Source organism: Triticum urartu, chromosome 6A, assembly GCF_056163025.1.
Source record: "Triticum urartu cultivar PI428250 chromosome 6A, HENAU_Tu73, whole genome shotgun sequence".
Taxonomy (NCBI): Eukaryota; Viridiplantae; Streptophyta; class Magnoliopsida; order Poales; family Poaceae; genus Triticum; species Triticum urartu.
The window spans coordinates 38,712,672-38,740,488 of NC_141878.1; the positions used below are offsets into that span (position 1 = coordinate 38,712,672).

The 27,817-nt window shown below is 45.8% G+C and overlaps 3 protein-coding genes across 3 annotated transcripts; 1 reads left to right on the forward strand and 2 right to left on the reverse strand.

Annotated features, from left to right (window-relative positions):
* Positions 1-3,918: 3,918 nt before the first annotated feature.
* Positions 3,919-7,853, reverse strand: LOC147963625 (GDSL esterase/lipase At1g09390-like). The gene is made up of 4 exons (XM_087531113.1): positions 7,197-7,853; positions 6,065-6,250; positions 4,915-5,069; positions 3,919-4,749 (listed from the first exon to the last, which is right to left on the reverse strand). The coding sequence occupies exons 1-4, from the start codon at positions 7,558-7,560 to the stop codon at positions 4,228-4,230; spliced, it is 1,227 nt and encodes a 408-aa protein (XP_087387239.1). The 5' UTR covers positions 7,561-7,853; the 3' UTR covers positions 3,919-4,227.
* A 6,118-nt stretch (positions 7,854-13,971) lies between these two features.
* On the forward strand, positions 13,972-14,787 carry LOC147963626 (uncharacterized). The gene is made up of 2 exons (XM_087529642.1): positions 13,972-14,006; positions 14,250-14,787. The coding sequence occupies exons 1-2, from the start codon at positions 13,972-13,974 to the stop codon at positions 14,785-14,787; spliced, it is 573 nt and encodes a 190-aa protein (XP_087385768.1).
* A 6,635-nt stretch (positions 14,788-21,422) lies between these two features.
* On the reverse strand, positions 21,423-23,035 carry LOC147963627 (uncharacterized). Its single transcript, XM_087529643.1, has 4 exons — positions 22,961-23,035; positions 22,716-22,862; positions 21,720-21,982; positions 21,423-21,672 (listed from the first exon to the last, which is right to left on the reverse strand). Exons 1-4 carry the CDS (start codon positions 23,033-23,035, stop codon positions 21,423-21,425), a joined length of 735 nt encoding a protein of 244 aa, XP_087385769.1.
* Between the last annotated feature and the right edge of the window lie 4,782 nt (positions 23,036-27,817).

Consider the following 27,817-nt stretch of genomic DNA (forward strand, 5'->3'; position numbering starts at 1 on the left):
GGGGGGGGGGGGGGCAATGGAGAATAGCATGGAGTTGCCCATGAGACATCAGATACCCTCCTACCCAAGATGGGGGAATTTCTCCTAGAGGTGTAACAGAAAGACAAGTGTGAGTCTCAAGGGATCGGGGGCCTCAGGGATGAGGTCTTGTTTTGCTCCAAGGGACACCAATTTTTAATCTTTAGGCATGGGAGGCATCAGGGAAGGAAGAGTCACAAGCACCTTCCAAGCTTCTACAAATTTCCATGATATTTCTTGATCTCTTAAAAGTTCTTATGTGGAACTCATGAATCACCACGGATTTTTTTTCTCTCGGATGCAAAAAATATAAGTTGCACTGGGCAACATTTCTATTTGAATATGTTGTTGTAGAAATAGAAGTGAAGTCTGGAATAGTTGGAGGTTGTGCTCAAAAAAATGTTCACAACAAACTAAACGAATTTTGATTGTTAGCACCATCTCTTGCATTATTCGAAACTCTACTTCTGCAAAATATGCTGCCAGGAAATCAAACAAAATGTTTCAAATAGATAGTAAAAGCTAAAACACACTAAAATGGAGCCCTTCATAGTGTTCTAGACATTTATATACAATCAAAAATATTTTTTTGGGCACATAATGAGCAGAATAATTCTCTACCATATAGATTTAAGCTCAAAAATATGGAGGCAATATCCATAACAATATCATGGCATTAGCTTGATTGCCTCCAGTTTGGTTTCTTTGGACCGTTCATTGCTTGAATGTAAATTCCTGGGGCACATTGAGTTGCCAAGAATGATCCATGGAAATGAGCAACTAAATCTATCTTTTATTTTATATTAGTAGAATGTTATACTAGACTAGTTGTATTTCACAAACAGTTGTGCTTCTAAAGCAACAAAAAGGACATTATAAATCAATGGCCATGTTGTTTCAACCAACATGGCTCTAAAAAGAAAAGAAAAACACAATATCTCATAGATTAGCAGAATCATATAAACTACAAAAATTAAGAGTAGAATCATCACATCTATAGAAGTGTTTTCATTGTTCATCCACCTCCAAAGGTATCTCTAATTAGAAAACCAACAACATATTCATTAGCTCAAAATAAGCTAAACTCAAATCGATATGCATCCATGTATCACTATCATAGGAAAATTTTATTTATGAAAGAATCTCCTGCATTCATATGACTTATAATAATCTATCCAATCCATCATTCAAATGGAGAGAAATACAAGGTAAGAAAAATCACATTAGTCCAAGGTATTCCTACAAAAGATATGTGGGACAAGTCATATTTAACAACTCATTATTGTAAATCAGTTAAGGTCATAACACTCTTGCTTCTTCCTATTCTCTTTCAATGCAACTAGAGAGGCAGTTGCATGGGGTAGGTTGGTGTTAGTTAAGGACAATCGACGGTACCGGGCAAGATAGAGCTGCATACCACGTGCATTTGTGAGAACTGTGCATATATGCATACTCGTGTGTGCTCGTCTCCAGCAAGTCCTCATGATTCCTCAGTAGTTTTTTCTCGCACCTTCCTAACCTCTACATTCTAGCTAACTTTGGTCTTTTCTTTTCTTTGCATCACATGCTAGCTCCAGTTTAAGAGCTTAACTCCAAGTGATCTTCCTAGATACATTACCTTGCTCCTTTCCCTTTTAATCTCTCTCCATTAGCCTTCATATTCATCTAGAGAAGACTATGAATCAGGGGATTGGTGACCTTTGGGATGAGAATTTGTTTCTATGCAAGAGAGGAGCTCATTTTCAACCCTTTAAGCATGGGAGACACGGGGAAAGGATGGGTCAGTCGATACGCCAAGGCAAGTCTATTAGAAATGAATTTCACATATCTACTATTTTATTTATTGAGGTTTCTAGGAAAAACGTGCACGGCCACTTGGGGTACGTTTGGTTGTGCGCACCAATTCCACACCAATGGCAGTGTAGTGAGAGAGAAAGAGAAAACCCATTGTTGAATTGTTGGCTTAAGATGGCCACCTAGAGCTCATGTTTGGTCGCCGATATGACCATCAACCGCTAAAAATATATTTTGTATAGCAACTTGTAAATTCAAAATTTAGAAGACTGAATGGAGCTACAAAGTGTCAAAGTCAACATTTAGGGCTTCGAATGAATTAACGCAGAGCACACACCCAGCGCTTTTTTGAACTATGGGTGTATCCACTGGTGCTAAGGTCTCCTCGTGCAGCACCGGCGAGGCAGCTCTCTCATGCTGTAGCTTTCTGAAAAGGGGAGGAAAACCAGGGGACACTCTCTCATGATGAAGTTTTCTCCATAGAACTTCATGCTGTGGGACATGGCAATGCCCTAGGAGACCTAGCACCAGGGAGCAAGGGGCTGAGGAGATTAGGAGACTATCAACCTTTGAGAAGAATATCAAGGGAATTTAGAGACCAAGCATCACCCAACAGATTTGTACCTTTGGACCTCCCGAGCAATCCAGGTAAATGGTTCTGAATAAAATTGATGGCCTGCATATGTCTTGTCTGATGCATGTGTGGAAGAGTATTCAGATTCTTGATTGGCTCTTCTCAGATTCATACATGGCCGCACACTGATTTAATATTTCAGTGTAAACGAAAAACAAGGGTTCCTGATTAGAAACCGGGAGAAGAGAAAAATGCTTGATTAGTACATATAGCTGCAAGAAAATGTGTTTGATTGCTGACTGCACAATCTGAACCATACATCTCTGAAATTATATTAGATTCTTGCTCTTGGAAATTTAGAGCTGCTGTAGCATTGTTTTGTATATAAATGGCATGCTAACCTGCTTATTTAATTTAGATGTGTAGGTAGAAGCTAAAACTGAACCATAATATCAGTTTAGAGATGCACTTGACCATTTTTCACAGAAGCGTGTGCGCTGTAGCAGCACATGCGCATTTCTGGTCATTTGACTATAACAAATCGTTAGAAAGACAAACCACTTGTACATTCATAAAAAATAACTTTGTAAACATCGTCGGATAGTTTTACTAGCACATACCTGTGACGAATAACTTCAACTTGAGAGCACTACGTCCTGGTATATATGCGAGTGTTGATTCTGAACAAATGCTGAATCACATCTCTGACTTACGGGCGGCAGTGTGCGCCTGTCCTGGAACTTAAAACTCAGAACTGTATGCTCCTGCTCTGTTTGTGGATCTCTTGCTGTACGCTTGTCGAAATAAGAAGATAGTTGGAGCCAAGACATTCTAGGACCTGGAAATAGACATGTACAGAAACTTTTATCACATAAATAGTTGCACTTAAGTTCACGATTCAGTTCAGAGTCCCTCTACCTCTGTGCTTGTGCATTTTACTGTAGTGATATCAGTGGCTTTTAGGCTAAGCAGTTTATATGCTTCTCTGAGATAGGAGTGGCTTTCAGGCCGAAGCTCTGTTGTCCTGAAATGATTGCCTCCATTCTACTACAGTACTTTGCAAGTCCAAATTTACTGCCATTTAGCAGATTCCTGTCGGGAAATTTAAAGGCTCCTGCCGAAACATACAGCATGAAGCCAGTGTCGCCCTTCCTCTTCATCAGCGGTGGCAAGAAGGCTGACACGGTCGTCCGCGGCAGGAAGGATGCATGTTATCAGCGAAGTCAGCATCCGGTGCAGTGGTTACAACTGTCGTCCGCTTGGCTTGGTTGTGACTGAACTTTGCTGTTTGTTCTGTCTGAATGTCTGAATGGTTACAACAGCACATGTGAGGGATTGGTTTTCATGGTGTTTTTGTTTCCCTGCTAACGTGGGCTTAACCGAACAAGTCCTAAAGAGATGCTGGATTTGATTTTTCGTGCAGTAGATATGCCAAACAGTAGGCACCAATTTCCCAATAAAACCTCTCTTATATATAAAAATAAAATAAGAAAACCTCAAGGGGCAAGTTGGTTGGCAACGGACCAAATATATACAGGAAGAAAACTATGCACTCCATCAATTCCTTGATCAATGTTCAAAGTGAATTACACACACGTCAGTCAAATGTGCCTCGCTTAAGTCGCCGGCCATGAATTTCCCCTCTTTGTCAACTCACTACTTTCGCTCCTCCGCTCATCTGAGCCTTGAGAAAAGAGACACGTGTAGATGATTGCTCTCAGCTCACTCACTCATCTGCTGCATCATGCACACATTCTCATCATCTCTGGCAGTGGTATGCCAACCAAATCAAATCAATGGCACCAGCAGATCTAGATACACGACGAATGATCCAAGCCTAGCTAACCATCGTGAGGCGCGGTGGAGTTGACGAGGCTGGCGATCCTGACCCTGGGCTTGGAGTAGTCGCCGGTGAGCAGCTTGGACGCGACGATGGCGTTGGCGAACTCGGTGAGGTGGATGCCGTCCCAGCTGATGAACTTTGCGTCCATGTCGCACAGCTGCATCTCCCCCGACATGCACATCTTGAAGTGGTTGTAGTTGTGGGGCGGGCCGCCGTTGCCGCAGCACGCCATGAGGGGCCTCTCGACGCCGTACTTGGTGTGGTTGGCCACGAGGTCGTACTTGATGGGGTACAGGTCGGTGAAGACGATGGCTGCGTCGGCCATCCGCTGCCGGAGCTGGTTGCAGGTCTCGGCGAGCTTCTCGTTGAAGGCCTTGGCGACGTTGTTGTACTTGTTGAGGCAGCCGTTGGCGTCGAGGTCGCTGTCGTCGTCCCTGGGGATGGACAGCTTCTGCGGCAGGCAGCCCAGCGCCCCCGTCCCGTGGATCCAGAACTTCCTCGCCCCGTGCGCGTACAGAGTCTGCAGCACGTATGAGGACGCTTGCTGGTTCTATTATTTGTACATATCCATGGAGGAAATCTATAGGTACCCTAATTTATCTTCTTCTTCTTCTTCTTCTTCATCGCGGGAGACCATAATTTATAATCCATTTATCTACTCAAATACAGAGGGGGTCATATTTACCTCCATGCCGAATTTGATGTGACCAACTATGGCAGGGATCTTGGCGAGCACTTGATCGTAGGGGAGGTGAAGATAGGCAGAAAGATCATTGTGCCCGATGTCTATGGCGTAGATGGCGTTCCGGAACCCCTCCCGGTCGATCGGCGTCTTCTCACCTGCATCACATCTCACAACAAACAGCCATCAAGGTACTAAAATGGTTTTACTTTTCGTCGGAGAGATTTATTATCCTAACACTTTTTCTGCTAGGACAGTAGACTGAACTATTCTTTAGAACTTGGATTTTGTCATGACACAAGACACAACTATTCACAGGACAAAATTCACGTGCAGTGCGGTTGTCATGTCAGTATCAATCATTATTTCTCTAGAGACTACTAGCTGTTGATTAGGTAGTAGGAACATGGGATTTAATTTTAAACATGTTCCTCAGCAAAAAAAAAATAAAAAAAAATCATGATGCAGATGTACACTGGCATAGTTTGGGAGTTGGGACCATCAGTGTAGCTTCAGCTTAAGTCAAGGCTCAGCTCAAGAATAAGCTTACATAATAAGTAGGCTAACATGTTCTTCTTCCAAAAGCGACAAATAAGCCGAATCTAACATACAAAACATATGTTAGGCATCTGGGGTAGTTTGGGACCATTGGTGTAGCTTGTGCTAGATGCAGATGCACACAACATGTTGGGATAGTTTGGGACCATGAGTGTAGCTTGTGCTTAAGTCAAGGCTCAGCACATTATAAGTGTGATTACGTAATAAGCTAGCTAAAATGTTCTTCTTCCAAAAGCGACGCATGAGCCGAAGCGAAGATCGCAGCATATGTTGGGCAATAGGCATCTTTGGATAGTTCGGGACCATCGGCGTGGCTTCTGCTTAAGTCAAGCCTCAACACAACAACCTTACACAACAAGCTAGCTAGCTAAAATATTCTTTCTTCCAAAAGCGACGTATAAGCCGAAGCTAACATACACGAAATAAGATAAAAGTATTTTTGTTTCCTCCATAAAATTTTCACCATACGACAAATCATGGTTTCTTTTGTTGCACTAGTTTTATCAGTTCATACATTTGTGCAAACAAGTTGTTGATAAGGATGGGCAAACCTTTTACATTTGTGCAAACAAGTTGTTGATAAGGATGGGCAAACCTTTGTTGAGCAGCTCGAAGGACCTGGTTCTGAAGTAGAGGAACTGATGGAGCTGCACGTCGAGCGAGAAGGGGGATCCCCCCGGCGTCGCCGTCGAGCCGCCGATGGCGAAGTTGGCGCCGTTGCTGAAGTCGGAGCCGAGCGCCTTGAGGTACGGGCTCAGATGCGGCGTGCCCAGGCTCTCACCTGCGTCATGGCACGGCATCAACAAATGTCTCAGAAAAGTTACCCGGCAAATGAAAAAAAACCATATTGCCCATCAGTGGAGTAGTGGAGTGCAGATACTTCGACGCAATGGCTCCCCTTTGCGCAGCGCAAGCGTACATGTGGAGTGCCCGCATAAATCGCCTTTATGATCCCATTACAGCGATGTCCCATTTCCTTGTCGGCATACGCATTCGTGTGTCCTCTTCACCTTTTTCACAATGCCCATCCCTTTCCCTTGATTTAGCTTAATTGCTTTTGAAGATGGTTTAAGATCTCGCTATCTCTCTTTGCTTTTCGTATGGTGCTACCCTAAAGCTCCGGAAAAAGATTTTGTTTCTTCAAAGCTTGAGAAAAGAAGTTCCCATTTGTGTTGTGCGGAGGATAAACTTTCAAGATTTGTTTGTTTGGGTCAGTGCATTGCACACCGACACTAGTAGGTAGATAAAATCATGGGCTGATTTGGTTAATTGCTTTTCTTGCCATGATGCTTTGGTGTTTAGAACTGTGCGCACACGGGTGCCAACTATTTTGCTTGCATTGATTCCTGTACGTATTCGTGGGAATTTTAGTAAGATTTGCTGTCAGCTCTCCCGGTCGTTGGATCTCGATCCAACCTCCCATGTGCATATTACTCTCCCCTTCTTCACAAAGGAAAAAAAAAATTCTACCCACCACTGCCTTATCCTAAACCATGCTCTGTTCCCAGCTGAAGTCCCATGTCGCAGCAGAGAGAAGAAGCAGGGAGGGAAGCACTAGTAGAGCAGACGTGACTGAAATTCGACAAAATTCGGAGCAGTTTCAGTTTGGAATTCGTGAATTTCATTTTGATTTTCTTTTTCCGGCCAATGAGTTGGGAAATGCTAGGCATGAAGATGTGAGCGGAGAGCAAGAAGTGAAGCGGGGAAGGGATGGGGATGAGGCTCACAGATGAAGTCGATGACGAGGCGGCCGTCGGAGAGGCGCCCGGTGGGGCGGCGGAAGTAGGTGCGGCCCTCCGGGAGCGCAATGTTGAGGCCGCTGGCCGCCGCCATGCCGCCCGTGTCGGAGTTGGAGTCCCCGAAGTTGAAGATCACCACCGGGGACCTCTTCGCGTCCGCCTCCGCCTCCCCGGCGCGGGTGGCGACGGCCAGGCCGCTCCCCCAGGACCCGTAGCCGGCCGCCACGACCGCCGCCGCCGGCATGTACTTGAGGCAGCCGACGAGCAGCACCGCGCCCACCCCGGCCAGCAGCACGTAGTACTGCAGCCGCAGGCTGATCTTGCCGGCGCCCCCGCCCCCTCCGCCGTTCATCTCCCCGCCTTCTTGCTCCGTCTCTCACACGCCGGCGACCCGAGCAGCTAGCTGCCAGACAGCTCCTTGCTCTGGCCCGGGGGAGAAGTGTGTGCGTGGCTGTGTACCCGTCCGGGCGCGCGTGCGTGTATATATGCAGCAGGCGGTTGACGGGTCCGTCTAGCGAGCCCACCGTCGCTTCCTTGTCCTTGGGAGAGGGGTGGAGGATGTGATGCATGTCATGTCGCGCACCGTCATGGAAGAAGAGGGATCGGGAAAAGTAAAGGTGACGGTGACGGATGCGCGCGTGTTGCAATGAACAGCTCGGCGCGAGGCGCGCGAGAGTCAAGAAAAGAGAGGGGCGGTTGGTGAGATGCGGGGGGCAGCGGGCGAGTGAGCGGCTCTCGTGTCGCGCCTCCACCGGATGCAACGGCGACGGCGCATCGGCGCGCGGGGAGGGGCGGGCGTCGGTCGCTCGCTTCGGGGTGCCCCGATCGAAGCAACAGTGAGTGGCAGCGAAGGACCATGTACGTACGTACGCTTTGGTTGCGGGGCGAGTGCGGGTTGCGCTGGCGTAGACGACGGCCAGCGGGGCCGTAGACTGTAGCGTAGCTTCTTTCGGCCATTCATGGGAGGCGCACGGGCAACAGCGGGCGGTGGGCGGGCGAGCGTCCTCTACCTCTAGCTACTACGTTCTGCCGCGGGGAGGCTATCGGCCGTGGGCTCTGTGTTTTTGTCCTCGGGCTTACTTGTTCTCACCATTTTAAGACAGGATTTCTCATTTGACTGCTCCAAAAAGTTTATTCACCGCATGGTCCAAAACACGTAGACAGGTTTTGCTCTCTCCTTTTTTTTGTGGGAAAGGAACTTCTCATTCATCGGTCGTTATGTTTACATTCAGAAATGGCAATGCTAGCTATTTTCATAGGGGAGTTTCGAAGCCAACAAGCGGTGCGTTGTTGCGAGCGCCCCATACAAGAAAGGGTGTGACTCGCAACATTCGCATGTTTGTTGATTTTAGCTAGACTAATGTTCTTTTCATGGGCCAGAATCCTTCTGATCTCATCGACCTGCTTCGCATACCTCGAGCGCTCAACATCTTCACACTGCACCATCTTCAACAACCCAGCACAGCCCGTCTCCACAACCAACGACAAATTGGACCAGTGGAGCGCAAGTCGAAGCCCTTCGTCCATGGCCGCCATCTCCGCTTCTAGAGGATCACCACAATTAAAGAGCACCCCGTGTCGCAGCGAAGATGACCGCTCCTTCATGATCCCGCGGGATCATCCCAACCCCGGCTATACCATCCTCTTTCAAGAAAAGCACCATCTATATTCAACTTAGCATAATTTATATCAGGGGTCTTCCATTGCGGTGTTACTATTGCTTCATGTGTGTTCTTTGACGTGCTTCCCAGGTAATCGATCACCTGCTTACCCTTCGTAACGTTCGCTTCGGGATGCTGTCGTATTGCAAGTAGGGAAGTGATATAACTCGAGAGGAAACGGCGCGAGGCCTCAATCGGGATCGGGGGTTTATAATGTGTGACCTCATTTCTTGCATACCAAACCCTCCACTGGTAAGCAAAGACATGAACTTTGGCCGGCGCGTCGTTTTTCCATATCAGGTTCCAAACCGACCGTCGTCCGTCCAGCTGGCCCGCTCGAGGCGCCGGTATCCCGTTTAACCATATGTTCCTGCAGACCAAGGTAGTAGGCACTGCGTACCGAAAAGCAACCACGCTTGTCTGGGTGCCAAGCAAGGACATCAGAGTCTAACCTGCTCAAGGCCTTAATCTGAAGGATATAATCAATATCCAATTTTGACAACGAAGATTATCTACAGCTGGACCCATATTTCGTCCTCAAACGTCTAAAACGTCCGTTCGATAAGTGCCGGTTCAAAAAAAATAGCTGATCCCATTCGTAAAAAAAAGGAAACCCTGATTCAACGGGACCCCTCATTTCCGTTCTAAACGCCCGAACTGACCGGCGTGACTCAAACCCGTCTCAAATTCAATATAAGGGTATCCAGACACGCCAGGGCAGCCCGCTAGATGCCCACACGGTCCCACTTGCAGAGACTTGGCAAGAAGACCATTGCCGCAGTGGCGCTATCGTGCCCACGTCCGGAGGAAAGCCGCCGAAGCTCGCCAGCAGGCACGGACACGAGCTAGTCAAAGCTGCTCGTGCTCGTCTCCTGTGGCTGCCGCGCCGCGCCAGTGCCGGAGCACGACATGGCCGCGCCACCCGCAGCTCGAGCCAGCCGCCGTGCTCGCGTCCGTGCGTGCAGGCCGCCCGGTTGCAGCCGCGTGCGTGCGGGTCGCCGGTGCCCGCGTTCGTGCGTGCAGGCCGCTGTGCTCGCGTCTGGCATTGTCTGGGTAGTGTATGCGCAGTGTTTGTCTTGTGTGTGTGTCTGGGTTCAGGTCGGACACCGGTGTGTAGCCGCGCCCGAGTCACGCTCACGCTGGGCGAGTCGCGTGGCCGTTGAGCGGAGGTGTGCCGATCGTGGGCGCAGTAGAGCGCGTCGTGCGCGCATGGGCTGGAGTGTCCGTGCGTACAGGCCGCACCCATGCTAGCTAGCTTGCTGGCCGCCGCGGCTGCTCTGCGAGTTGGCCATGGGCCGGCGAGCCGCTGCATGCAAAGCCGCATGCTGCCACGAGCTGGCGGCCGCGGGCATGCTAGCCGAGGCACTTGCGGAGATCGCCGCCACAACCGCCGTTGCTGCTCGCGTTGGATGCCCGGCCACAGCCGCTGCTGTTGTACGTGCTCGCCCACAAGGTGCTTGTAGAAATGACTCAAAAGTGAGGAGATAAATTCAAGGTACATGGTTATTTGGAAGCAAATATGAGGGGTCAAAGCAGATACGCCCGTTAACTGACCGGACGCGTTCACGAACGTTTGAAGGACCAAATTAACTATGCGCGGCTGTAGATGCTGCGTTAATGTTATAAAGGTCATGCAAAATGGAGGTTTTGCCCATCACATTCTTCGAACAAAATAAAACAGAAAGACTAACCAATACAAAAAGAGAGACCGTGGAGGTGGGCCATTACCTTGTTGGCACGAAACCGTGGAAACAACGCGTAGACTCTACTAAGTCTTTATTCGGTTACACCCTGCCACTCTCCCCAGCCTCTCCCCCTCTATAACATTGCCACTGCTCTCCGCCGCCGTGATCTCTCATCGTCATCGGCGTTACTACAACACCCATATTGCGGCAAGGTCGTATTTATAGGCCAGACTTGACCACTGTAGCTATCAAGATTGAGAAGTGTCGAGTTAGGAATAAAATTCACATCGAGTGCCAAATAGAGAAGACATTTCTTTTAGGGTCGAGTAGGAAACGATTAATTTTCATCAAATTTTCTCTTGGAATTTAACAACGTCATGGTGGCATCTACTCAATATTTGCAAATTATCCGCCACTATGCGAGGTCTGCGATTTGTCATTCTAACTAGATGACTGCCTTTAGCGTGCTCTTCCAAATATTAAGATTAAATAGGACTATCATAAATTTCACTTGCAAATCACAAGGTAATAGCGGCATCAACTATAAAATATTTGCCTATTATATGTACTACTGATGTGAGGTCTACATCATATCGTCCTCACACATCCAAAGTGATTTTCTTAAATATAGCATAACACAAAGGTAATAGAATTATGAAGATCTACGGATAAAAGTTGGATTTTGCTTTTTTATTAATGCACGATATATACCATGACAGTGATTGTTCACTAACATATACTCAATTGGCTCCAGAACATAAGGTGTATCAATTTCCATGGCGACTTCGGTCATGGCGGATGATGGCAGCGTCATTGACGTCGTTTCCTTGTCGAGACATCATCGTTGCAATCTGTATCACCTTGTTCAGGCTGCTCCTGCGGAAACCCTAGATCCGAATCTCTCGAATCGGATGATGACGACGCCTTTGGTTTCGTTCTTTCTCATGGGGGCATCCTTTTTGGTGCAGGTGTTGGCTGGAGGGGCCAAGAGGTGGAGCGGTGTTGCGTCTATTGCATCAACGACAGTGGGCCTTGGCGGCGTGGCATAGTGGAGTATTGACCATGGACGCGTGTGGATGGACGGCGCAGGGTGGTGGCATGGACGTCAGTTGGGCCTGACAAGGCCAATGTGTTGATCCCTCCTAAAGATGGGATGGCGACAGATTTTAGAGCATCTTCGTGAGGTGCGTGCCGAGTCTCTGCTAGACTGGTTAGTGCTCTCAGCTCGTCGTGGGGCAGTTTGGAGAGGCCACCGAAATAGATGGTGTGTGTTGGTGCGAGGTCAGGGCACATTGTCAAGCTTATAGATGTAGCGACAGAGGTCACCAGAAAGATGGCTTTGAGTTGATGCATGTATTTATTTTATTAGAATCTGTTTAATAATTTAATAAAGATGACTGGGTGCATCATTGGATGCAGAGGCCACAGGTTTCAATCTTCTTTTCGAAAAAAGCTAGAACAATGTTAGTGAAAATGTACGTAATATATTTGATTGCTTTCCTTTTCCATGAGTTCAGTTGCGTTGATCACTCAGCCAGCTGCTAGAGGCGTACGTTGGTGGGACGTGGAGTATTTCAGCTCGAGCTCATATGAGCTTGGATGAACAATAAAATTGAAAAAAATAGAAACAAATTCAAATAATTCTGATTCTTTTAGGCAAAATTTGATGAATGTTTTCAATGTTTACACAATTTCATCATGAAATGATTTCCTTGGAAGTTGTGGCAAAAAAACGATACTTCAAAAATGTTATTTTTGAAATCATTTTGGATTGCAGATTTTTTTATTTGGCAACATGGAAAACATTTGTCAAAGTTTGTAACAAAAAATTCAAAATATTTTGAATTCCTTTTGTTTTTGCATATGACTGTTGATACCGAGCTCATACAAGCTCGAGTTAAGAAGGGCACTTTCGACGTTGGTGCTCTAGTTAAGACCCAAACTAGACACACCATCTTAATTAATTATCAGACGGCAAAGAATCCAACGTGCATGAGCCGGATGTTGCATCAAAGGCAGAAGCTACTAGCAAGAGATGATCACATTATCTCTACGATTGGCAATGTGAAGTTTGTCCATTCTGGGAACCTAGGTGTTGATCGGATCACTAACCTGGAATAGATCTTGATTACTTTCATGTCTTTGTCGACTAAACTAAATTACATAATTATTTTTATTCAGATATTTGACACTGGTTGCATTTTCTAGGACACTTGTTGCCTCTGCTTAATGCTTCGAGATAGTTTATTGACTGTTTATGAACCAAATCACGTGTAGTATTTTTCGCAGAATAAATCACACGTACTTAGTAAAGATTGCTGATGCCGATATTTGCCTTGATAAAATGTACTATTAAGATGATTTTTTTTGCCTTTTTGTAGGGGTAGATATCGGGGATTGCCCTGGATACGTGGGCTTTGGATTAACGACTCAGCTAATAGCAAATCCATGGGCCTTTTTCACTTGACAGATTGGGCTGGGCCAACATTACAAGGCAGGCTAGGCTTCAACCCTAGGTTGATTTCCCCCTCCCAATCAAACCCTTGCTGCACAGCCTCAGTTGGGGATCGGCCTCTGCTCGCCTAAGTCGATGGGTTCGAACGTTCCACTAGACCAGCCTCAGTTTGTTGTTTATTGTCAGGTCATAATCCTATTTGACCCCGCTTTTAGTACAAACATTAACATATAGACGACTTTCTTCACGTTGATTAATATGAAAAATAAAAAATCGTAAAAAAGAAAAAGTTTACAAATTCAAAAATGCTCACAGATTTGAACAAAAGTTCATGAATTATTTTAAAAATTATAAAATTTATAAAAGGTTCATCAAATCCAAAAAAAGTTCATCAAATCTGAAAAATAGTTCACCGAATCTGAAAAATAGATCATTGATTTTGAAAAAAGTTCGTAGAATTTGAAAAAGGTTCATCATTTTTTTAAAAAGTACTCTTCGAATTGGAAAAAGTTCACTGAATGTGAAAGAAAGTTCACAAATCTGAATAAAACTTCATTGAGTTGAAAAAAATGTTTATCAAATTTTGAAAAAAAAATTCATTGATTTGAAGAAAAGTTCACATATTCATCGATTTAAAGAAAATTTCAAAAAATAATCAACTTTTAAAAATAGTTCATAAAATTTCAAGTAAACAATATTGATTTGGAAAAGGTTCCCACATTTAGGAAAAGTGAAAAAAATTAAATCGATAAGGGAAGAAACCAGGAAGAAAAAAAAAGAAAAACAGAAAATGATAGTGAAAAAAGGGAAGCGAAAAAAAAGGTTTCTTTTTTCGGAACGAAATACAGTCTAACAGGCCGGCACAGCACGGCGCGCTGCAGGCGCCAGTTTGCGAATTGCATGCAAACGGGCGCCTGCAGTGCTAAATAGGAAACGCCAGGAGAGGGTGCGCCCACATATCGATGGTGGACGCTGCTGAGATTCCCCAAGGCCAAGGGTAAGGCCATCCAGTTTCTCCCTTCATTCTGTATGTGCTGTGCTTGTGTGCTACTTCCTCCGTTCTAAAATAGGTGATCCAACTTTGTATTAAAGTTAGAAAAAAGTTAGGTCATCTATTTTGGAACAGATGGAGTAGATGAATGTGCTTCGTTTGTTGCATGTTATGCTGCTTATGCAGCCACACTGATTGAAGGAACCACTCCATTGACTGCATTTTCCTGTGGCTACTGCTGTTTTTCAGGGTCGACCCCGTTCCCGGCTTGCCGTGCGTGGATGTCAAGAGGCTGCGGCCTTCGGTGGCGCTGGCCAGCCCCATGTCTGAGGTGCTCGCCGACGAGGACCTTATCCTCATTCGCCTCCCTTCGCGGCCATCCTCCCTCCCCCGTGCCTCCCTCGTTTGCACGCGCTGGCGTAGAATCCTCTCCGATCCCCAATTCGCCGACCGCTACCGCAAACATCACCGGAACCCCCCGCTGCTCGGATTCTTCACAGGAGAGGGCTTGGCCAGGAGTTACGCCTTCATTTCCGCCTTGGACCCGTCCGACCACATCCTCTCAACACGCTTCTCCGTGCCGCAAAACAGCAGCCCCGACATGAGGTGGATCTTCTTCGGCTGCCGCCATGGCCTTGCCGTCCTATTCCAAGAGTCACGGCGCGAGACTGTCATGTGGGATCCCCTGACTGGCCGACAGCACCGCGTGGCTTCTCCATCGGGGATCTGTGTCGACGAACGTGATACTCCCTGGCAGGCCGCGGCCGGTGTTGTGCGCAGATGTTGAAGATGGGCATGTGCACGGCGATTGCTTCTCAAGCCCATTCAAACTGGTTTTGATCTGGGTCCTCAGGTCCACACAAGCATTCGCTTGCCTCTATGAATCGACGTCTGGTGCATGGGGAGATATTGTCTGGACGGCGACTCCAGATACGATTTTTTAGATAAGGCCCAGTGTCCAGTACTGTCCTAGTCAGGAATGCACTTTGCTGGCTGCTTTGTGGGGGTGACGTCCGTCCTTGCATTTGATTTTGTAAGGAAGAACCTTGATGTGATCAAGAAGCCGGCAGATGCCCATATTACTGACCACCTTTATGTTCAGCTCTTTCAGACAGAGGATAGTGAACTTGGCCTTGCATATTTTTCAGAACTGACCACCCAGCTCTGGGAGAGGAAATCAAACTGTGATGGTGTCGTATTACGAAACGAGTAAAGAGACTTGCCGGTAACGAGATTGAACTAGGTATTGAGATACCGACGATCGAATCTCGGGCAAGTAACATACCGATGACAAAGGGAACAACGTATGTTATTATGCGGTCTGACCGATAAAGATCTTCGAAGAATATGTGGGAGCCAATATGAGCATCCAGGTTCCGCTATTGGTTATTGACCAGAGACGTGTCTCGGTCATGTCTACATTGTTCTCGAACCCGTAGGGTCCGCACGCTTAAGGTTTCGATGACAGTTCTCTCAACATGTACATCATCCACATCATCATGATACCACGTCATTGTTCTCTCAACATGTAGCCTCCACCTCAGCAAAAAAAGTCAATGAATCATTAGGTTTCAACCTGAGTGGAAACAATCTCTGATTAGCAACTCTATTTGTATTCCGTATAGGTTCACTTCGTCTCTTCGGTGATTCGCAAATAAACACCCACGTCGTTACATCTTCCTCTTCTCCACGATATCGTCTGTCCATCTTCCTGTAACGAGTTAATTGCACGTCGGTACCACACTTGCGCACCTACTCACGAATCAGTACCACTGTTCGTGCATGTCACAGTTCAGTACCAACTCAGGGCCTAAGTGGTGCATAACGGACTGACAGCCGTATAAGCGCGTATTGACCGCGTATCCAACAAGTGGGGCCCACATGTTAGGTGACACGCTGGCCGAATCGGCGCGTGGACGGGTCGCTGACTCGGACGAGGCGGACCTAACGGGCTAGGTCGAACCGAGCCGCCAGTTCGAACCCTAACTCTCGTTCCCCTCTCCCTCTCCTCCCCGTGCTCCTCTATGTCAATGGCAACGGAGAATCCGGGCGGCGGCGGTGTAGGCGGCGGCTCGAGCAGCGGTGGCGGTGTGGGCGGGTACGGAGATCTTCCTGGCCTCGGGGCCGATGCGCACCCAGGATTGGCCGAGGGCGATGGCGATAGTTCGTCGTACTACTCGAGCGGCGAGGAAGAAATGGAGGAGGCCCCGCTGACCATGGAGCAGCGCCCGCGGATGGCAGAGATCTGGGTCGCCAACCCTTTCACGAGCCATCACTGGACCCATGGATGTGGTGGGGTGCTGTAAGTCCTCCTCCCTCTCCTTTGTTCTTTCTTCCAATTTGGGGGCTAGGATTAGTGTTAATGAAAATGTCCAAATTTGCTGGCACTTGTAGTGTGGAGGAGGCTATCTGGGATGTTAGGATTCACTTTGATGCCCTACATAATTTGGATAGGAAGATATGCAGTTCTGATGTCACTTTTCTCAATCTGTATGCACTGTTGCATACACAAGGATTTACATTCTCTGATGAATTGTATCACATGGAGAACACATGCATAGGAGAGCAGAGAGAGCATGGCCTAGACTTGATTGACACAAACATTAAATTGCAGCAAATTAAGAAGCAGCATGAGCATACTTTAGGTTTGAATCTGTTAGTTAGAGCAACAGCCACTGACAGTGCTGCAATTCAGAGAAATGCTGAACTACAGACCATTCTTTATGCAGCACCAGTTGTGTATGATCTCAGTGAGCCAGTTGTGCTTGCTGTTGATGACCAAGGGGTGGTTTTTCATAGTCAGGGCAGTAGTAGTATCAATGTTGAAGCTAGTGGTTTTTGCACACAAGAGAGCAAAAATCTAGGTAAACAAAAGCTGAAATCTGTGATGGAGGATGAAGTTTTGTTGGAGGAGGGATATTACAGTAGTGATAATTCAGAAGGGGCATATGACAGTGACAACTACTTGGAGAAGTACATGATTTCTCAAGACACAGAGATAATAGATGGAAAGAGACAAGCAGATGAGGGACAACTAGCAGATGATCAAGATGAATATTCAGATGATGAGTCAGAAGAGGAGGAACAACTGCATTATGAGGGTGACACTGAGGTTGAGGATCTGTTTGAGAGGGAGGAGGAAGAGAGTGGGGATGAAGAGAGGGAGGAGAGCTTGAATGTGGAGTTAGCTCAACAGTTGCAGGTAGAACCTCCAAATAAGAGACAGAAGCTGCCAATTAGGAGGTGCCCCACCACTAGAACACATTCTAGTGTTTTAAAGGAGGTGAAGAAAGATTTCATTCCTTCATCATATGAAGAAGAAACTGGTTGGCTAATGGATAGTGAAGATGATGGGCATGAGCCACTGCAATTTGTCCTAAAGAAAAGCAAGAAGAGTAGGGCACAGAAAAGAAAACCTAGGATATGGTTCAATGAAAAAATGGAGCACCCACACCAGCAATTATGTAAGTACATGTGCTTCACAAATCAGCAGCAATTCAGAGATACTCTGTTGAGCTTGCACATTTCACAGGCAAGAGATTTCAGATATCATAGAAACTCTGACCAAAGGATCATTGCATGTTGCAGAAATGAGCACTGTCAGTTCCACATTGTTGCTGATGTGATCAAAGGTGAAAAGACTTTTGCTATAAAAAATGAACCTGGAGCACACTTGCCCTAGCACTACAGAGTCTTCCAGGGTTAGTGCAAAGTGGCTTGCAAAGACATACGAGTCATTGTTCAGGTCTGATCCAACCACTAGCATACAAACTCTGATTGATGCATGCAATGAGAAGTATGGTGTTGAGGTTCCTAAGCACATGGCCTATAGGGCCAAAAACTTAGTTGTGGAAGCTGTCTTAGGAGAGCAAAAGAAGCAGTATCTCAGGTTAAGGGACTATGCAGCAACCATCATGCAGACAAACCCTGGAAGTAGGGTTGTAGTTACAACTCTAGTTCCTAAAGCAACAAAAAAATACCACATCCAGGGCCAAGGTTTCATGTAATGTTTTTCTGCTTAAATGGAGCAAGGAAGGGATTTCTCAATGGATGCAGACCTTTCATTGGTTAGTTAGTTGTTTCTTTGCTTTAGTTTCATTGCTATGTACATGATTACACCTTTGCTGTAGTTTCATTGCTATGTACTAAATTAATTGGTTCTTTTTTTTTGCAAAAAAGGTGTTGATGGATGCTTTATTAAGCTGACCACAGGTGCACATATCCTTGCTGCCACTGCCAGAGATGGCAATAACAACATCTATCCAATTGCATTTGCCATTGTTGGTCAGGAGGATACAACAAATTGGTGCTGGTTTCTGCACCAACTCAAGATATGTCTAGGAGGAGAAGTTAGCCAATTTGGTCCTTATACTATCATGTCAGATAGACAGAAGGTAAGTACTTAGTTTGTTGATTTTTTTTCAACTATATCTGTAGTCAGTAGCTTAGTTTGCTATTGTAATTTCAACATGGGCTACTCAATGCAGTGAATAGAGTATTTCCAAACTGCCACCAGAGATATTGTCTTAGACACTTATATGCAAATTTCCAGAATGCTGGTTTTAGAGGGGAAGATCTAAAGAAATGCATGGATAATGCCAATTATGCTTACAATGAATATAAGTTTAATATTGCTATGAATGATTTGAGAAATGAGTGTGAGGATGCTTAGATCTGGCTTAATGCAATTCCTAAGAAAACATGGGCAATGCATGCTTTTGACACTAACTACAAGACAGATTTGGTTGTTAACAACCTATCTGAGGTGTTCAACAAGTATATCCTTGATTTTAGGAAAAAGCCTATTAGGACTATGGTTGATGGTATTAAGGACAAGCAAATGGTGAGGTGGCATGAGAAGAGAGAGAGAGGAAAGGTAGCTTTCTGGGAGATCACACCACACTATGCTGAGAAGCTAGAGCTGGAAAAGGAGAGGGCTAGATACTGGAAACCCATTCAAGCTGGTGTTAATTTATGGCAAGTGACTAGTGGGCAGCAAACACACCCTGTGAACTTGGATAATCATACATGTGGTTGCAGAAAATGGGACCTCAGTGGCCTACCATGCAACCATGCAATTTCAGCAATTAACAAGGCCAAGAGGTTTCCAGAGGACTTTGTTTGTAAATTCTTCAGAAAACCATTTTATGTGGTAGCATATGGACCTATGATCTTTCTTGTTCCTGGTGAACATGACTGGATAAGGACACCTGGACCAGACATAGAGCCACCAGAATTTCATGTTAGGAGAGGAAGAAAGCAAGAGAAGAGGATCAAGGGCAAGTTTGAAGTGCCAAAGCCAAAGGACAGAAGTAGAATGGCCACAATAACATGCTCCAACTGTGGTCTCCAAGGCCATAGATACACCAACTGCCTGAAACAATTGAAACCAGATTTGGCTATGAGGAAAAACAAGCATGTGGTAATACCAAATGTCACTTCTTTTGTATTAGTTGACTAGTGCATTTGTTAATATTTTAATGTTGCCTACTAATACCATTCTCACTTCTTTTTGCAAGACCAAGAGGTCACAGCAGCAACCTACACCTGCAAGATCACAGCCCCCACCTGCAAGATCACAGCAGCAGCCTCCACCTGCAAGATCCCAGCCTGCACCAAGATCACAGCCTCCACCTGCAAGCACTGGTGCAAGATCAGGAGCAAGGACTGGTGCAAGATCTGGAGCAAGGACTGGTGCAAGGTCTGGTGCAAGGTCTGGTGCAAGTTCACAGCCATCAACCAGTGGTGCAAGGCCATTCACTGCCCCAAGACATGCAACTCCTTCTACATCTTCTGCCCCAAGAAGTCACACTAGTTGGATGACCTGGTTTTCTCCTAGTGGTAACAGATGAGTGTAATGAGTTGTTGTTTCTCAAAACTATGGTACTGATCAATGTTTTGTGTCCTGACTCATGGTTGGCTGCTTAGGTTTGATTGTACTGAACCAACAAGTCAAATTGGTTGGATGATTATGTTTGAGTGTACTGAATTGCTATCAACTATCTTAGTGTTATGGGCAATGTTATGCTATCAATTTGGTGATTAGTGTTATTGGCAATGTTAAGGTTTGATTATGAGATTTGATGATTAGTGTTATTGGCAATGTTCATGTTTGATTATGAGATTTGATGATTAGTGTTATTGACAATGTTAAGGTTTGATAATGATTTGATGATTAGTTTTGTTGGCCTTGTCAATGTTTGATGATGAGATTTCATGACTAGCCTAAATGCCTAACCACTTTGGTTTAGGGGGTTCTCGACGTCGACGAAGCCTAAATGCCTAACCACTTTGGTTTAGGGGGTTCTCGACATCGACAGAGCCTAAATGCTTAACCACTTTGGTTTAGGGGGTTCTCGACGTCGACGGAGCCTAAATGCCTAACCACTTTGGTTTAGGGGGTTTTCAACGTCGACGGACCCTAAATGCATAACCACTTTGTTTTAGAGGGTTCTCGACGTCGACGGACCCTAAATGCCTAACCACTTTGGTTTAGGGGGTTCTCGACGTCGACGGACCCTAAATGCCTAACCACTTTGGTTTAGGGGGTTCTCGACGTCGACGGAGCCTAAATGCCTAACCACTTTGGTTTAGGGGGTTCTCGACGTCGACGGACCCTAAATGCCTAACCACTTTGGTTTAGGGGGTTCTCGACGTCGACGGACCCTAAATGCCTAACCACTTTGGTTTAGGGGGTTCTCGACGTCGACGGACCCTAAATGCCTAACCACTTTGGTTTAGGGGGTTCTCAACGTCGACGGACCCTAAATGCCTAACCACTTTGGTTTAGGGGGTTCTCGACGTCGACGGACCCTAAATGCCTAACCACTTTGGTTTAGGGGGTTCTCGACGTCGACGGACCCTAAATGCCTAACCACTTTGGTTTAGGGGGTTCTCAACGTCGACGGACCCTAAATGCCTAACCACTTTGGTTTAGGGGGTTCTCAACGTCGACGGACCCTAAATGCCTAACCACTTTGGTTTAGGGAGCAACTAAGACAAGCAGCAACTAAGAGTTAACATACTGGTTCACAACAAACTGGTTCATAACAACAACATATTGATTAACATAGTGGTTCACAGCAACTAAGAGTTAACATAGTGGTTCACAGCAACAACATAGTGGTTCACCACAACACCATAGTGGTTCACAACAACTTAAAGCAATAACATGGTGGTTCACAACAACTACACATCCATAGTACATAACTTAGTTCACAACAACACCATACTTCACAAAAGGTCAGCAAAGCAATCATTCTTCTTCTTCATGTTGATCCGGATCTTGCTCTTGCTCTTCCTCTACATCTTCATTCTGACAAGATGTCTAGGATCCCCTTCAATTTATGCTTGTTCTTCTCCTCTGACTTCAATAGTTCAGCAATCTGAATCTTTAGCTGAACCCTCCTTACTATGAGCTTGTCATGCCCCTTCTTTGAGATCACCCATGTGAAGGAGCAGCTGGGTGTTCTCCTGGGTGAGCTTTTCCTTAGATTTTTTGAGTTCATCAACCTGGAATTGCAGGTTCCTGGTGGATGTACTAAGCACTTCCTTCTCTTTTAGATGATTAAACTTCAGGTTCCTGATGCAAGTGCCTTGAGATTGTGTCAGGTTCATCAGTACTTTATAATTCTCCTGCAGCTTGAAGATCTCTGCATCTTTCTTCCCATCTCTGTCTTCATGTCAGATACAACTGAATCAGAAACATGCACATTCTACATCTTAGCCTGCAAATAGCTGAAATCTACCATCCTATCCTCTTGAGCATTGAACAGTTGGTGCACATCTTCAACCAATTTGTCATAGTTGGCCTCTAGATTATTTTTTTCTTCAGTCAAATGGTGAATAGTGAGTGAACTCTCCAGGCTATCCTTCCTCCTATCACTCTTGCTGTCATGATACATTTCCCATAGCTTCAACAAGGCATTCTGCAATGTAGGAGGCCACTCTGGCCAGAGAACAATACCACAGTTGTCATCTTCCTGCAATATAAACAACCATGTGCAAAATCAATATCCTAGGCAAATTATTTAAGCAATAAACTTTGAGCAACTAGCTTTAAACAATGAACTTTGAGCATCTTTAAACAATGTAGGACCCTCTGACACTAAACATCTTTAAACAATGTAGGACCCTCTGACACTAGCCACTGAATTAAAAAAATGAACTTTAAGCATCTTTGAGAAACAACTTTAATAATATATCCAACTAAAGAATGAACCTCTGACACTAAACACTAACTGAATTTTGAGCTTTTGACATTGAATCTCTCTGACCTTAAACAATCAAATAATTTGCAAAGTGAGTACTCTTGTGAGCTAAACAATGATTATCTGCACTGCAAACAAAGCTGTTGACCAATTATAAAATTACTGGCCAAATTAAATATACATGGCAAGCATCAACACATTTTCTAATCCACTGATTAGCATCAGTAATACTAAATGGCTACAAAATGACCCTCACAGCTACCCATTAAACAATACAATTCCAGGTTGGTGGTGGTGTGGCCAGGCAGGCCAAACACAGCTACAAAATGACTATCACAGCTACAAAATGACCATCACAGCTATGGTACAAGAGTACTCATTAAACAATGTGCATCAGCACATGGCTAGATTAAAGAACATGAATTCTATGCACTGGACTGGACAATTCTATGCACATGGCTAGATTAAACAATACAATTAACACAGAGTTTGGACAGAATCTTACACTCATAGGACAGACTAAGAACCTCCTGCCTGTGTTAAATGCTTCGAATGCTACACGCCTCTCAGCCGCCACACCATGCTCATGGCAAAGAACTCTGGGTGCTGTCTCAATGCCACTGTAGTCTTGGTCTTCAATGCTAGCAGGGATCTACAGGAACAAAAGGAAAACAAAATCCCCAAATCAAATCAAATCCCCCCAAATCCCAAATCTGATAACCCAACCCTAACCCTATCTCTACAACTCACCCGGTAATGCATGGTTTCATCGTCGGAGAGGTTCATGTATTGCACGCTTGAGTCCTGGCTGCTCTCGTCCTCCATGGCGCGACGGCGAGCCGGTTGAGGTGGCGGCGGCGGCGGGCGGCGGTGAATCGGAGAGAGGAGGGAGAGCGAGAGTGAGAGTGAGGTCGAGCGAGAGTGAGGTGAGTCCGACCGAGCCCATGTAACCGACCGCGCCGGCCTCGTCCGAGTCAGCGACCCGTCAATGCGCCGATTCGGCCAGCGTGTCACCTGACATGTGGCCCGACCTGTCAGATACGCGGTCAATACGCGCTTATACGGCTGTCAGTCTGTTATGCACCACTTAGGCCCTGAGTTGGTACTGAACTGCGACATGCACGAGTAGTGGTACTGATTCGTGAGTAGGTGCGCAAATGTGGTACCAACGTGCAATTAACTCTCCTGTAACACGCTTCTTCTCCCCTCCCCACCCCTTAATATTCCCCACCCAGCAGCACTTGCATAGTCACACTATCGTCCCCTGTCAAAAGGAACGATGCGGGACGACGACCAGGTGACATGGCGTTGAAGTCTTAGATCATGGCTGCCCCGCCCCCGTTCCACAAAATCTCTCCTCACCGAAGCTTCTTCTGCGTTCTCGTATTCTGACGCACACATGCATATTTAAGGTCGTTGTTTAGTTTGTGCAAATTTGGGATTATTAGTTAAGTTATAAACAAAAGCATCAAGTCAGGCCCCTTTTGGTTTTTGAATCTGTGAACCCGACTGTTCTTCTCCTCCTTATCATCTTCTTCATTCCGGTCGTCATCAGCACAACTGGTATCCCTTCTCCAGCTCCGTTAATTTCTGGTGTGCGTCACCTCATCAGCTAGCCAATATTTCTCGATGTCGCGCCACCACACCGCTCCTGGACGGCGTCGCCACATGCCCGGCGCGCATCGCGTCGTCGCCGGCACCCGCAGCGCCCCCTTGGTGCCCCACCTCGGCTTCCCCCGACCACGATGCCGCGCTTGGACGGTGCATCTGCATGCCCGCGGCACCTCCTCCGTGTCCACAATGGCTTCGCCTGGCCGGCCACTCCGACCGTCCGCATCGACTTTGCCCGCCCGCGGCTGCGTTCCGAACCCACCCTGCCTCATCGCAGCAGCACCAAGAATCTTGCCACTGCTTATCGTGCATCCCCTCAGTGCCTCCTCCCTTTGCTCGTGCGTGGAGCTCGGCAAAGCTTTCGGCATGGCGTGCCGTGGAAGAGGAAGAAGAGGCGCTCTTTCCTAGGTCCTTCCTTTTGGCCACACCTTCAGACGGACACCGGCATCACTCCTGGAGATGGGATACTACGTGCTGCTTGACACTTGCTCTTCTCTGTTTTCCCTTAAGTGTGCTATGGCATTCCTTTCACTTCAAAATGTAATTCCTTTTCCTATGTTCAGGTTCAGGATTTTATAACCTCTTTGCATGTTCAGGTTTGATTCAGGATTTTATAACCTCTTCGCATGTTCAGGTTCAAAATATCTTTCCTTGCTTTTCTACGTTAATTGTTATTACCTCTTTGCATGTCCAGGTTCGATCCAGTATTTTAGAGGCAGGTCCTAATGTTTACGGTAATCATGCAGTACAAGGAAAAGGTGTTCTTCGGGGCTGTTGTTCTAATTCCTTCTTTTTCCTATGGAGTATTTTTGTGCTAAAGTATATTTTATCTGTACACCCTTTTCACTAAGATTTATAACAATTTCAATTTTTAATCTGCACGAAATAATTTGATTTACACGAAGCCATGAGAGATTTTTTTTGCAGCAGGATGTTGGTAATCAACCGCACCACCATTTATTTGGATTATTACCTGACCATCATGGGAACAATATAGGGACATATAAATGAAACTGCACGGATGCAACATCCTCGATGCAACATCTGCATGTCGGAGCTGCAAACTTATTTTTGAAAATATTAAAAGCCAAACATCCATGCTCATGCTTTAGCATTGTATTCTATTTATCTAATGTTGAGCAAGGTTGCGAGCTAAGGCTTCTAAGCTGCATTTTGTCAGGGTTGTGCGGTGACATCAAGAAATTTGAAGGGAAAACAATTAGCGTGCATCTTTCTTAGTGTGTATATCTTTATAAATGTCATGTGCTAATATCTACTTGCGACATGTAACTGTGCATATATAATGAAGAATTCCCCCCCCCCCCCCTCCCCCCCCCCCCCCTCCTACTCTATCTTATTTCTATACAATGCAATGTCATATAACACAACTGACACTCTTCGATAATTAAGATAACATCTTGGCTATCAGGCATTGGTAATCCAATAGGATCAAAGGCTGATAATCAAGGCAACCTACTCTACTACCAGTGGCTAAATTACTCATTTTTATCACATTGTTGCTCTTGGAATTGCTAGCCAATTTAGCATTGTATTCTAATTTTGACAACAAAACCCTTAATGTTAGCTAAGAGTTCCGCGGCACCGCGCGGGGTATCATCTAGTTCCAGTCAATTTAATGCCTCAAATGTAGCTCGTCGTTCGGTACTGATGCTGATAGCGGGGTACGATGAAGACACAAATGTGATTGTTCTGACTACATTATTTGGTGACTTCGTGGTCCAACTTGACTCAGTGAAGATCATACATACCATTGAAAGAAAGAACACATGTTACAAGACCTTTCATCCCTACACAAATTTCTATACTGCAGGTAATGCCTTTTATCTACATTGCACAAATCAACAAAAATCCAGCTAGCTTTTTATTTTTTCTGAGATTCACTCAAGTTACTTTTGTATCTATTTGCTATAATGTTGTCCATGTGATTGTGGATTGACAAGACGTATACTACTCCCTCCGTCTTAAAATAAGTGTCTTAACTTTGTACTAACTCTGGTTGAGACACATATTTTGAGACGGAGGGAGTAATAGGTTCAGTCTTCAGTGATCTTATGATGTGTGTAATTTCTTGTTATTTGTGGGCTACATAGAAGTTAAATGCCAACTAGGATTCTGCTTGTAATGATCTTTTCATCAGGTGGTTTCTAACAATTGGAAACTTGCAACAACTGAACTTAGAGAATACAGTGAAACCATTATGTCTCTGTGAAATAGTTAACCCATCGTCGCGGTCGAGGATCTTCAGGCGCCCAACTGCATTCCGGAGCTTCATCGAGCAGGTGGCGAGAGAGTTCTGAAGCTCCTTGACGCGCATGGTGCGAACAGTCGTGGTCACCCGCTCGGCCGGCTCCTTCTCCACGGACGTGCGCTCCTCCGCTCATTTCGAGGGTCCTCGAAACATTTGTGTTTCGTTTAAATTATTTCGGTATTTTAAAATTAAATGTATAACAAAAGGATGGAATCGAACTGAATCGTATTCCTTTGTCTAGCAGAATGGTAAGCGGTTGTTGTTCCGCGCGTAAGGTCTGCTTTTCGAATCCCAGCGGGGCACATTTTGTGAAAAGTCGTTGCTAAAACGTTACTTATTCAATACTTTCTGTTTGAATTTATTCATATTTAATAAAGAATCGTTAATTTGCTCGAAATGGTTTTTGAAATTTGCGAAATTTTGGTGCTTTCGAGAGTGAGCGAAATTTTGTTGGTCTCTTGTTTTGCTGGTTGAACAACCTCATCAAAGAAGGAAGAGGCAGTAGGCGTATGGTCATGTTTGCTGAGTAAATAGGCAATTTTTCGACTAATTTAATCCATGAATAAATCACTAGCATGACATTGATTAAATTGACGACATATTGGTTCTGATCTAAACATGCACGTACTAAGCAAACAATAGACAAATCTACACATACTGCTAGTACTGCTAATACGAAAATAAATAGGAGCGGGATAAACGTGTTATACCCTTCAGTAGGCCAGGCAGAAGCCCTGGCGGCGGTGACAGCAGCAGCGGCATCCTTGGCGGCCTTCTTGTCGGCTTCAGCTTTCTCGGCGGCAGCACGATCGGCGTCGGTGGACATGATGATGACGAGGACGAAGCGGACGTAGAGGAAGTAGACGAACATCGAGCAGTCACATAGTCGCTTCCCAAAAACCTATTCTCCTCTCTCCCGTCCAGGAACCGGATAGACGGGGTTTCGGAGACCTGCTCTCCCGACCGTGTACGCGGCAGACGGAATGGAGTCACCGGCGGCAGCAGCAGCAGAGGAACGACGGTGGGCGTGCGTGGAGCAGATGTGATCTGATCGTGGTGGCTAGGGTTAGGAGACACCGCACACTTCTATAGGCGCAGCCGCATGGAGAGACGTGAGCTCGACCCATGTCCGAGTCCGTGACAGCCCACAATTCGACGTCTCAGATCGTGGCCAAGCTGTCAGAGAGCTCTCCGTTAGTGACTGGCAAAAATAAGCACGTAGGTGTGAGCTCGGCTCAATCCCGCAACCCGCGGAACATCGTGACATGGCGAGGCGGACGGCGGAGGAGGAGTACGCGAGGGCCTCTTCTATTCTCAATCTCCAATAGCATGTGAAAGAACATCCCTTATAAAGAGGTCCAACTCCTCTTCCACTTCCGGGGTGGGACTAAACTTTCCACCTCCACCTAGTGCCAATAAATCCACATGGGCCCTTAGAGATTTTTCAGAAATTGCAATATGGGCCTAAATCCCATCCCAAATTTCAGCAATCCCCCACCAGATCTCGAGGGCCCATTGTGTCCTCTGTTCCAATTGCTGTTTCAATATACCAGTGTTTTAGTGAAGACCTGTTAAGGTTGAACTTCACCTAGAGCAAGCAGCTACACTCCTTCACAACTGAACAATGGACTATGCCTTGAATTGTCAGTTTGGCGTAAAGAAGTTTCACCACATGTCTTACTAATACTAGTCTGCCAAAGGCTGACCCCTCGGGTGGAGCATATAAG